Consider the following 13,494-nt stretch of genomic DNA (forward strand, 5'->3'; position numbering starts at 1 on the left):
TGATAACTTCTTATGGGTGGGTAAACCGCTTTGTTACGTAATACGTTACGGCGCCAGTCTATCTGTCTTCCCTTTCTCTAACGCATACGGCAGCGGTAGGCCTCCTCTTCTCTCATTCAAGCCCACAGCGATAGCCATCTTTTCCAAAGTTAAATAATTTCAATATTAAATAATTCAACTTAGATTAGTTTAAGTTATCACTTCTGTCGGGCGTCCCGAGACTCACACGTTTCCATTTGTCGATCATCTGGAGTCCTCTTTTATTTCATTTATTATTACGATGGTCACGGGAGGACTCCTTCCTCGACCATGGTTGCTGTAAACTGCGATAAAATCCGAATAAGTTGTTTCATCATTGATTATTTTAAGAAGCTTTAAATATTTTGTACAAATCGAGTGTATTCTTTGGTAGTAAACTTGTTTTATTATCTACGTAAGGTTTAATTTATCTGTGAACTGTTGTTAATGCTGCCATCTGTGTGCAGTTTTTGAAGCAGTGGATGTGACGTCACTGACAGTAATGAAATACAGAAATTAGAAATGGCTGCGATGGGTAGTGGACGGGGGATGATGGATTCCCAAAATCAAGTGCAAAGTGATAATGTAGACCGTTTAAAATTGCTTTATCCCAATGTGAACGAAGATGAAACACCTCTGCCGAGATCATGGAGTACAAAAGACAAATTCAGCTACATCGGGTTATCGCAAAATAATCTGAGAGTGCACTACAAAGGTAAGTTTCAAGGTTTGTTTATGGATTAGTTATTGGCAAATCTTTATAATGGTTCACACTGAAGTGACTTATTCGTGAATAAAGTATTGTAACGTAGCTCATAGGTTTCGTGAGTAATCTGACGTGTCAACATTTTGTCATAATGTTAGATGTTAGAAACTCGTATCACTCAAACAAAGAAATCAGCTGATCGTATATTTTGTAATCACATCAGAAAATGTATGATGACTGTGATTATTACGTTCGAAAATGAATATAAAACACCTAGTCGTCTTATTTTTAGTGTTATCGTGTTATTAATTAAATAAAAACCGTTCAATACATTACAAGGTCTCTCCTTACTAGAAATGGCAGACAAAAATTAGAACTCATATCATTTTATTAACATAGAAAAAAGGAAATAAATCAAGTTGTCTATGAATATTAGTTAGAGTAAATAATAAAAACAGAACTACATTTGTCGTATTTCGGGAAAGATGAAAAATAAAATATTCGTAATTTCATTTTGTTAATGCGTATTTTTGCGTATCAGCGTGCGTATTGCGTATTATAGAAGTACATACAGGTACACTAATTAATCAAAAATATAATTTGTGACAATGAGTAATTTATTAATTAGTAATGAATATAGTATTCTGTTTAAAGTAATATGTATAAAATAGAAGCAGAAAAAATATAGTCAATGTACTGCATTGTTTTTTTTTTGTTCATGATATTATATGCATGCATTCGATTTTTTATTATTCATTTTTTTTCAAGCGAAATAATACATTTTAATCTAGTTTTCTTTTAAACACAAAAGGTAATTAAATTAATTTTATATTAGCACTAGCTGTGCCCGTGACTTTGTCCGTGTGGAATTTAATAAAATTTTATCGTTCAGTTTGCACAGTTATAAAATAAATAAATTTCTAAAATAAAAGTAACCTGAGTTACTTCTTATCACATCAGCTATTTATCAGTGAAAGTCCTGCCAAAATCGGTCCAGCCGTTTCAGAGATTAGCCGGAACAAATAGACAGACAGACAGACAAAAATTGTAAAAAATGTTATTTCGGTATATGTACCGTGTATACATACAAAATAATAGTAAAAAGAAGTTATTTTAATATTTCAAACAGACATTCCAATTTTTTTTATTTGTGTAGATAAAAACACACTTTTTTGTTTGTAGAGCCAGGTGTCCAAGTAATTTTTATCATACATATTTATTTGTTAAAATGTTAATTAATTTCAATGTGATAAATCACTACCAACTTCTAAATATAGTTTTAAATAAAATTATCTGACATTTACAATGTTTCACCCACATTAACTATTCTTTGTCAGTATGTTTGATACTTTTGTCACCATTGTTATAAACTTATTATGGCTATAGTCAAACTCCAAACATATTTGTTATCAAGTAGGCTTATTTTAGTACTTCATTATTATTTTTTATATGGTACTTCAATGTATACACTAGACATAATAAAAACTGCCACAAACTCGGACACTAGGTCGGCAAACAAGCGTACGGCACACCTGGTGGTAAGCGATTACTGTAGCTTATAAGACACCTGCAACATCAGAGGCATTGCAAGCGCGTTGCCGACCCAATCCCCAACCCCCTCAGGATTTCTAGTGTAAAAAGATTATTTTATTTATTGATAGTTAAAGAGACATGTTCATACAGATAAATAACTCAGATGTATATACTTCGCTTCAGCCTGTAATATCCCACGGCTGGGCATAAGCCTCTTTCCCCATGTAGGAGAAGGATCAGAGCTTAATCCACCACGCTGCTCCACTGCGGGTTGGCGGATATATTCCCTACTATGAGTAACGATCACCATCTGGTATACATGATAACAACCAGGACCGACAGCTACTAACAACCAGACCTAAATATTTGTATAAACACAAATATCCACTCCAAGCGACAGTCAGACCTGTGACAGTCGTTGTTTATTATAATAAATTGACACGCTTACAAGTCCCATATATAAGGTAAAGTACTCTTACATAACTATAAAAATAGACGTTCAACACTAGCAAAGTACATAAATCTTTTAAGTAATTTATCGAGATAGAGTCCAAAAAAAAATTGTTAATGTTGTAATTTTAACTGTCCAACGTGCAGTGTCGTTTTTTTTTATACAACTAGGTCGGCAAACAAGCGCACGGCTCGCCTAATGGTAAGCGATTACCGTAGCTTATAGACGCCTGCAACACCAGACGCATCGCAAGTGCGTTGCCGACCCCAATTCTCCCCAGGAACTCTGGTCACCCTATCACTACAGGATCATACCACTACTTGAAAGCAGTATTATTTAGGCGTTGTCTTCTGTAAGGTCGAGGTACTTCCCCAGTCCGGCTGCTCCAGATTTTGAGCAGGATATTTTCTCAGTGCCCTAACTCAGTTAAAAGTTGTTTTGTTTATCCAGTGAGTTTAATCTAAAATATAAGTTTGATTGCTTTTTTTTATTACCATATAGATTGATTGATTGGTTTAATGGCTTTCAGTTGTGCCACAGAAGCACGGTTGATTCGGCCAATGTCATGTAGAGTGGAGAACACACGTAGGAGATTGATTGATCGGTGCAGTTGAGATAACAGTCTCAATTTAATTTTGAAAACAGGCAAAATAGTTAGACTTTCATTGTTACACCTTAACCTAAAACAACACAAACATTTAATGTTAGACTAAGACAACCGCTGTATTACCATATACAAGAGTTAACAGTGTCATGTCAAAAAATATACTTAAATGTCAATGAATGTGACTCACAAGTTTACACACCACACATTAATTAATTATAACTAGCAATACCCTTGCGAATAATTCCCACTTAATAGATATATGATAATTACCACTTTACAAAATTACAAAAAAGTATTTATATATGAGTTGATTTGATATTGAACATCAAAAATTACCGACCGTCAGTCATGTTGACGTTGTTTCAAAATTAAAGCCGCTAGATGACAGAATTGCTATATTGTGTCTCAAAGTACATCGATATACATATATAAAATTAATTTACAAAAACAAAAGCAATAATAATTTTTTTAGTTGTGGAAATGATAAATAATTTATGTGAAGTTTTAACTGAGGTAGGGCACAGCAGGAATTTCCTGCTCAAAATATGGAGCAGCCCGACTGGGGTAGTACCTCGACCTTACAGAAGATCACAGCAAAATAATTCTGTTTTCAAGCAGTATTGTGTTCCTATTGGTGAGTAAGGTGACCAGAGCTCCTGGGGGCATTGGGGATTGGGTTGGCAACGCGCTTGCGATGCTTCTGGTGTTGCAGGTGTCTATAAGCTACGGTAATCGCTTACCATCAGGTGAGCCGTACGCTTGTTTGCCGACCTAGTGACATAAAAAAAAAGTAATTGTGAGGTTTTTTCTAAAAAACACTTTTTTTAGACATGAAGGGTTAATATTGTCTTACCGGTCATCTAGTATGAATTCAGCTTAATATGTATTTAAAAAAAATGTTAATTAGAATATAAAATATACAAACATGAAATTGATTATTTTTTGTAACATCATGCTTAGGTGGTATTTATTTATAACCCCTAATTTTTAATGATTTCACCAATGTCAAGACAATCAATGTCAGGGTAACAACTGAATTGAAGTAATTAAGAAAATATTCTGATAATTCAAAAGTGCACACCGCCACACTCTCTAGTAGCTCGTTTTATAACTATTGATCAACTGTACAACGCTTATAATTTCGATTAGTTGATTTGGTTCTTTCAGATAATCACAGATGGCTCTGATCCATTATTTTATTAACCGACTTCAAAAAAAGGAAGAGGTTACTTAATTCGACCGTATATATTTAAATGTATATTTGGGGATTACTCCGTCGTTTATGAACCGATTTTAATAATTCTGTTTTTGTTGGAAAGGGGATATCCCTAGTTTGGTACCTTGATAAGGAAACCAGGATCTGATGATAGGATCCCAGAGAAATCGAGGGAAACTCGAAAATCCGCATAAATTTTTACTGGGTGTACCAAATTTAATGATTTTTAATTTAATCGAAAGCCGATGTTTATCATGTGGTCACATTTAAATTTCATCGAGATCTGATTACAACTTTTGGAGTAATCTTTGATAACGCGTATTTACTTGACTACTTTTTCGTCTACCTACGTTGTATTGCTTGTCGATATAATTGAAGTCGGTTTTTCTTCGTTTGCCTGCAAACACAATTATTATGGTAGAAACATAAAATATTTATTGGTGCCTTCATATTCTATTAGCTTCTTAGTTAATAGTTTCCTGACATAATTAAAAAAAAAAACAGCTTCGTCAAGTGGTTATTGCGTTATTTTGCTATCATCCGTTTACCAAAATGTTGACATCTTACATAATATTTATTTAATTGTTTCTTTTTACTATAATAGTATTCAAAAAAGTCTTCAAATGATATTTAATTTATAGCTCGATGCGTACTATGTACAAAAGTGTGTATTTTATAGCATATTTATCCATTATTATTAAAATATAAAGGTTTTTTTTTCATTTTCCTTTTTTTTTATATCATTAGTTCGGCAAACAAGCGTACGGCTCACCTGATGGTAAGAGATTACCGTAGCTTATAGACGCCTGCAACACGAGAAGCATCGCAAGCGCGTTGCCGACCCAATCCCCAATCCCCCCAGGAGCTCTGTTCACCTTACTCACCAACAGGAACACAATACTGCTTGAAAACAGTATTATTTAGCTGTGGTCTTCTGTAAGGTCGAGGTACTATCCCAGTCGGGCTGCTCCATATTTTGAGCAGAAAATTCCTGCTGTGCCCTACCTCAGTTGAGGTTTTGTTTAAAAGTAAGCGCTTCCCATTTTTTCATTATGTGAGAGTGAAGTACAACCTCCTCGACACGTGCAAAAAAACCTATGTTTTAGTAATAATTTAGTTTAAAATTCTACACATTGAAACATTTCTACACATTGAACACAAATTTTACTTATCTTCAATAATGTATTCTATACAATTATTTTATATTTTTACAATACAAAATTATGTCTATTAAAAAACGTAAGGAATATATAAATATTTTTTTATTTAGTTTAATTTTGCTAGGGTAACTTCGGTGCCCTAAAACATGGTTCAATGATCTCCGTGACAATGATCTAATTCTATTAGTTTTGTAAATAACTCTATTTCGGCTTCGTATCAAACTAGATTTAATTAGCCTCAATGCATTAAACTAATTAATGTTCTTTCAGTAGGGTCTAAGGTTATTGACGAAAGATTATTGTTCTTTGACTATGTACTGTGTGAATTATATTTTAATATAAAAAATAAAATAATGAAAAGTTAAATGTAGTTTACATATTTTAATTATTTTTAAAAATTATGTTTAAAAAAATGTTCAACACTTAGGTGATATTATACCTACATAATACGTATAAAATGAAAAATATGACTGATTGATTGATTGGTGAGTTGAGAACACAGGAAGGAGATTGATTGGTGTGGTTGAGGTAACCGTCTCAATTTCATATTGAAAATAGGCAAAATAAACTTGAATTGTTACATCTTAACCTAAAACAACACAAACATTTAAAGTTATTCTAATATTGCAGCTATTAGTAACTAAACTATTAAAAACTAATTACCATACGACTGACACATAATTTATTTACAACTTCATTTTATTTATTTCAAAATATTTACACAAAAGTATACAGTAAAGGAAAAATATGAATACAACAAAAATAATGACTGAACATGTCAACATTAGGTTACAGTTTTATTACCTGTGTTTGAAACTTTTGATTACCTTTGTTACACAAATATGATGAGGTAGGATTGACTCATTGAGAGGTAAAGGTTTAAAAAAAAGTCGAGTACTTTTGATTGACTATGTCTAAAAGGCCAACTACCTACTCTGTCACATTAGTGAGAAATTTCTAATAAAAAAAAAAAAAAAAAAAATTAAAATCGATTTTTTTTTCTTAGAAGCAAAGTGTAAGGGCCTATTCCACAACTTGCTGATCATTGTTATCTGTAGTAATATGGGATATCAGATATTTCTGTTAGCAATCTCTGAATCCAAATCAGATAAAGCCTATCAGATCCTCAGTAGGATGCAGAAAAATGTTTGTCCAAAAATTAAAATTTGTAGATAACTACATTAATATACTCCATAAATAATAAGTAAACAAATAGATAGTGAACTCTGAAATGCATTTTTAATAAATTTCAATTGAATTGCCTTCCGGCTTCCGGTTTTCCAACTAACTATAGCTTAGGTATCTTCAAATCAAAAGTGAATAGGCATCTCCTAGGAAAGCGCGCACCATCTTAGGCTGCATCTTCATCCATTCTATCAGAGTTGTAGTACCTCGAGCTTACAGAAGATCATAGCTAATAATACAGTTTTTAAGCAGTGTTGTGTTCCTGTTGGTGAGTAAAGTGACGAGCTTCTCGGGGGATTAGGGGTAGGGTCGGCAACGCGCTTGCGATGTTTATGCATTGCAGGCGTCTATAGGCTACGGTAATCGCTTACCATCAGGTGAACCGGACAATTGTTTGCCTAGTCGTTTAAGAAAAAAAAAAAAACAATGGAAGTAATTTTCACTCAGAAATAATTACTAATTGTTTGGATGTTTGTCGTTGTGAGTCTCCCCACCGTGTCTAGGAGAGCACGTTAAGCCGTCGGTCCCGGGACCGACGGCTTAACGTGTGTTGTTATCATAAATACTCGATAGTGATCGTTACTCATAGTATGGAACATATCCGCCAACCCACATTGGAGCATTTTTAGTCATAATAAATTAATAATTGCGTATTTAACTGATTATTTTTTTGACTGCCCACGTTGTATTATTTGTCGATGTAAATTGGAGTTGGTTATTTTCTTTGGTTTGCGAGCAAATACAATTATTTACTTTTAATCCTGTAGAAGCACATTGTATATATAATTGTCGGTGTTTGGAGAAAATTATATGGGGTATAACAGGGGTGGTATAGCTGGGGTGGTGTCGCGTCGGTTGTTGACCGGTGTTCCTGAAGGTTCACTCACCTGCAAGTCTAGACTTAGACCCTAAGACCGAAAAGGTCGACGTTTACGAGACGGTCTTTGTTGTCTGTAGCTCTTATTAATCCGATGATTTAAATTGGTTATCGGTCTCTCTGCGCATTTTGATTTGCCGAGGGTAGTTTAAGATTGTAATGATAGATATCAATTACCTCTTACAGGTGGCCTCATTTATAATTAGTAGTGGTCGCAGAGGTCAAAATTCGACCATAATTAAAATTTTAAATCTAAGAAAACCAAAAAATAATGAAAATAAAGAACCTTTAAAATTTTTCAATTTGAATAAAGACTGACAATCTACAAAAGAGTATAATATGCATGTGTGTGTCAAATACATGGTAGTGTCTGTATTGTTTTTTTTATTGATTTAATATATTTTTCTGCATAATTAAAAAAATATATTAGCATTCTGCACTCCTTCTCTATAAACTATAAGTGTACGAAATATCATACTCCTCCATCCGCACAATTTTCGTAAAAAGGGAACATAGTTTTTGCTTCACGTATTAATATATAGATGTAATTGTGTTTGCTCGCAAACGAAAAAAAACCGACTTCAATTACATCGACGAGTAATACAACGTAGATCGACGAAAAAATAGTCAAGTAACTACGCGTTATCAAAGATTACTCAAAAAGTAGTTATCAGATCTCAATAAAATTTATATGTGACCACATGATAAACATTAGCTTTCGATTAAATTAAAAATTATCAAAATCGGTACACCCGGTAAAAAGTTATTGTGGGTTTTCGAGAGTTTCCCTCGATTTCTCTGGGATCCCATCATCAGATCCTGGTTTCCTTATCATGGTACCCAACTAGGCATATCTTCTTTCCAACAAAAAAAGAAATATCAAAATCGGTACATCCAGCAGAAAGTTGGTGCGGTATAATACAACGTAGATCGACGAAGAAAGCGTCAAGTAAAAACGCATTATTAGATATAACTCGTGCTGTGTGGCTACGGCACTAAAGAATTTAGCCGCCCCCTCTGTTCCCGTGGGTGTCGTAAGAGGCGACTAAGGGATAACAAGGTTCCACAACCACCTTGGAACTTAAGAAGCCGACCGATGGCGAGATAACCATCCAACTGCTGGCTTTGAAATACACAGGCCGAAGACGAGCAGCAGCGTCTTCGGTGCGACAAAGCCAGTACTGCGGTCACCAACCCGTCTGCCCAGCATGGTGACTATGGGCAAAACACATGAGTTCACGTTATTTTTGGCGTAAATTTGTGGAGGCCTATGTCCAGCAGTGGACTGTATAGGCTGTAATGATAATGATGAGATATAACTCGAAAAGTTATTGTTAGATCTCAAATAAATTTAAATGGGACCAAATGACACACACCACCTTTCGATTAAAAGAAAATTTGTCGAAATCGCTCCACCCAGTCAAAAGTTCTGACGTAAAAAAAATACAGGCGAATTGAGAACCTCCTCCTTTTTTGGAAGTCGGTTAAAAAGAACCATATTTTTGTGAATATTTGTATATTATGTACTGTATCTGTAGTGAGTGTTATTTTTAAATACGTTAAATATATTATATCGTTTTTTTTATTACAAAATAAACTTTGTATTTGTGATCTTCTGATTTCGCTTATTTCAATTTAAAAAAAAGTAATCTCAATATACAAATGTAAAGTAATGTAAGATATTTAATACTGTAATATTTTTTTAAGAATAATATAAATTAAAATTTCGCATTAACATTTTTGCATACTGTTATAAATCTAATTAAAAAGTCCATTTCAATGACGTTTCGTTAACAATTCAAATATTTTAAAGCGACAAGTGAAGGTGATTGCAATATTTATAAAAATTGAAGAGTTTCATAATTAATTAGAATATAAATTAAACACTATTTTGCTGATTAACGTTCGTGAAATATCGCTTTGTAAGCGCGTCGGTGCGCTGTTTCTTTATTTGCGACTTATTTGGGTTGGTTGCATACGATAGTATTCTAAATGGCCTGTTTCACATGTGTTTGATAAATTTTTTTCAGCGCATAAGTTAGTGATAGACTTAACAGCAGAAGGTAAAACATTCTCTGAAAGCTAGATAACTGGAATCAAAGGATGTGAATTGAAACATTAACAATGGGCAACACTTCATTAAATCGCAGTCCACTGCTGGACATAGGCCTCCCCAAGTTCGGATGAGGATTGCGGAAAAACGGGATGTTTGGCGCGAACTTCGGAAGGCCTATGTCCAGCAGTGGACTGCAATAGGCTGAGCTGACTGAGATCTCCCGTGACTATGGTTGCTGTAAAGTATCAGAAACGTCGGGCATTTAAAAAACTCAATTTACCCCATCATAAAATACGAAAAAGTTGTTTGATTATAATATGTAGTGCTATTTAAGTTGTGGGTGAAATTAAAATATGTATTTCGTAATAATTAAAGTGTATTGTTTACATTTGATTACGAGTGCAAAGTATCACTGCTTGCGTTTCACCGTAAGTGATATGACGACAAAACAATATGACATCAGTGTATATTTTTCTTTATAATATGAAATGTTTTGTTTGGGTAAACTGCTACTAACAATCAACAAGACCAAATAAATCGGCTAAGTGCGAGTCAGACTCGCGCACTGAGGGTTGCGTACAAACAAAATTATAAAAAATATTTTTATTATTTTTCCTTTATCTGTGCTATAAGACGCTGCTTCGTACCAAATTTCAAGATTCTGAGTTCACGGGAAGTACCCTGTAGGTTCTGATTCCCTTGCGAGTATAGCAAATTTGCAGCATAAACGGCTGTATCTTTGGATTGCGTTGGCTTAGAAGTTTGAGTTTTTAACCGACTTCCAAAAAAGGAGGAGGTTCTCAATTCGACTGTATTTTTTTTTTTTTTTTTTATGTATGTTAAATCAGAATTTTTGACCGGGTAGACCGATTTCGACAAATTTTGTTTTAATCGAAAGGTGGTGTGTGCCAATTGGTCCCATTTAAATTTATTTGAGATCTAACAACTACTTTTCGAGTTATATTCAATAATGCGTTTTTACTTGACGCTTTTTTCGTCGACCTACGTTGTATTATACCGCATAACTTTCTACTGGATGTACCGATTTTGATAATTCTTTTTTTGTTGGAAAGGGGATATCCCTAGTTTGGTACCGTGATAAGACAACCAAAATCTGATGATGGGATCCCAGCGAAATCGAGGGAAACTCTCGAGAATCCGCAATAACTTTTTACTGAGTTTACCGATTTTGATAATTTTTAATTTAATCGAAAGCTGATGTTTATAATGTGGTCACATATAAATTTTATCGAGATCTGATAACTACTTTTTGAGTAATCTTTGATAACGCGTAGTTGCTTGACTATTTTTTCGTCGATCTGCGTTGTATTACTTGTCGATGTAATTGAAGTCGGTTTTTTTCGTTTGCGAGCAAACACAATTATTCACAGCTCCAAGGGACAGTAGACCTGAGTATTTGAGTAGTTGACCTGAGTATTTGAGGTTATCTGGAAGAATTCGCTATTTAGTGATAAGATCGCCTTTGTATAATTTGTATTATATCTTTATGTGTCTGTATTTCGGTGTACATTAAGAATAAATAAATATTTGATATGAATTTCAGCTTGATACCTCCACGCGTTTCTGAGAGAAAGTGTCTTGACAGACAGACGGACAACAAAGTGGTCCTATCAGGGTTCCGTTTTTTCCTTTGTGGTACGGAACTCAAAACAACATTCCTTGCGAGCAGTGTTATTTATCAGTGATCTTCTGTAAGGTTGAAGTATATATTCAATGAATATAATCGAAAAACTATTTAACTAAGGTAGGGTACACCAGGAAGTATCCTGGTCAAAAAGCTAAATAATACTGCTTTCAAGCAAAGTTATGTTCATGTGGTGGGTAAAGTGACCAGAGCTCCTATAGGGAAATTTGGGGGGTAGGGTCGGCAACGTGCTTGCGATACCTCTGGTATTGCAGGCGTCTATAAGCTACTTCAATCGCTTACCATTAGGTGATCCATACGCTATCAACGCTATTATTTGAATTATAGTTCAAATGCCAGTTCACGACAACGCAAATTAAATATTCCGCTTGTTCAAAGGCGAATGTTATTGATCCTATATAACTTGAACTGGTTCTGATTCATGCGACTACTGTGAGTCGTTTCCCCTTCATCTGTCGTTTTCCCTTCATTCAGTCGTTCTAATTACGACCTTATCAAGACATAAGATCTGTAAGCGATCTTTGAATGTAGGTAGGTAGGTAAGTTTGTGTATTTCCTATTTGGAGGGTAGGTTGGTTTGATTTCGTTTTGAAGTCGGCTTTAGCTATTATCTTTGAAAGTAAAAAAGGAAAATTATTTAATAAAATGATAAGGTGATGAAATAAACGACACGTTTGTAAGAAAACTTAGGAACGTGTCGTTTGTTCAGTGAGATCTTATTTATCAGAGTTCCATTCTTGTATTTCTTTTTTGCTTTAGGTGTGATGTGTGATGCGCAAAAAAATATCTAGGCGGTTAGTATTAATATTTTAATTTATCGACGTTTCTTAGGGCTAAGATAAATAATATAGGACCTTTACCCAGAAATATATTGCCAGCTCAGCACGTATATTAAGACAAACTACAATTAACATATGGTCTAGGATTTGTTTTTCTCCGGGAACATGATCCCCATCCACCTACAGAACCCCCCATTTGAAGAACGCAGTAACGAGTCGAGCAGCTTATATAATAGGACAATGTGTATTTAAGTCAATTTTGATTTCATCCGTCATAATTTTTACTAGTAAATAATAGTAATAATAGCAATTCTGTTCGCGCTTTTTCTTTCAATATTACATTATTTAAAATGCAAATGTATATACAATACTGTACCAATAAATATTTATTTATAAGAAATAGCGTATAATTAAACTGTTAAACGACCGTAACTATATTGCCTCTTACTATAACTTACCTTAAGCGTCCGTTTCATCGGTTGTCGATAACGCTATTTGACGGATTATGGTATCCAAAAGATAAAAGTTTTCATATGTTATTATTTTTTATTTTACATTCGCAATATGATTCTAAAATTTGTAGCTTGTTAATTGAGGAGAAACAGATCCTACTGGTATATTCCACATCCTGCTGTTAACGTCTATTCGTTACTTATGTGCAGGATAAATTTTATCCGTTATGGTAAAATTTCAAATTTTTAAATTGGAAATAGGTTTTCGTAGATGTCACACTATTCATGGTGAGATCCTCACTACTGAGTTACTTGCAGGTATGGAGGAGACCCACAAATTCATACGCCCAGACAAAATACAAATATTCGTACAAATGCAAACATTTGTTCCGAACAGCTATAGTGCCCGTGACTCTATATCATAGGAATAGTCTTCAAAGAAGTATTAATATTAAAGTTCCGTTTGGAAGTCGACGTGAAAGCTATTTTGTACCGTAAATCAATTTCTTCTGAAAGAAGTTCCCGTAGCGCAGACGTAGCGACAGAAGAACATTAGTTGCATATTTATTTTTATTACATAGCGGTACATTAGCTTTATATGTACTTAGGTTATATCAAAAAGCATTAAAATCAAATAATTATTTTCTTTTAAATCGTCAGTTTAGCCGAATTAAAAAAAAAAATGCGTATATAAATGACTGTTTGATCGACTTGGTACGTCGTATACTTGACGATGTAATTCGTATATCTATACAAATAAATAAAATTGGAGTGTCTGTTTGTAATAT

At 34.0% G+C, this 13,494-nt stretch overlaps 1 protein-coding gene across 1 annotated transcript in view; it reads left to right on the forward strand.

Annotated features, from left to right (window-relative positions):
- The first annotated feature begins 516 nt into the window (after nucleotides 1-516).
- Nucleotides 517-13,494, forward strand: part of LOC123661775 (ran-binding protein 9) — a 54,668-nt gene continuing 41,690 nt past the window's right edge. Inside the window, exon 1 of the mRNA XM_045596714.1 lies at nucleotides 517-733. Coding sequence (XP_045452670.1) covers nucleotides 541-733 — 193 coding nt within the window. The 5' untranslated portion in view covers nucleotides 517-540. The remainder of the gene's footprint in view (nucleotides 734-13,494) is intronic.

The sequence above is a fragment of the Melitaea cinxia genome, chromosome 17 (assembly GCF_905220565.1).
Source record: "Melitaea cinxia chromosome 17, ilMelCinx1.1, whole genome shotgun sequence".
In the NCBI taxonomy this organism is placed as follows: Eukaryota; Metazoa; Arthropoda; class Insecta; order Lepidoptera; family Nymphalidae; genus Melitaea; species Melitaea cinxia.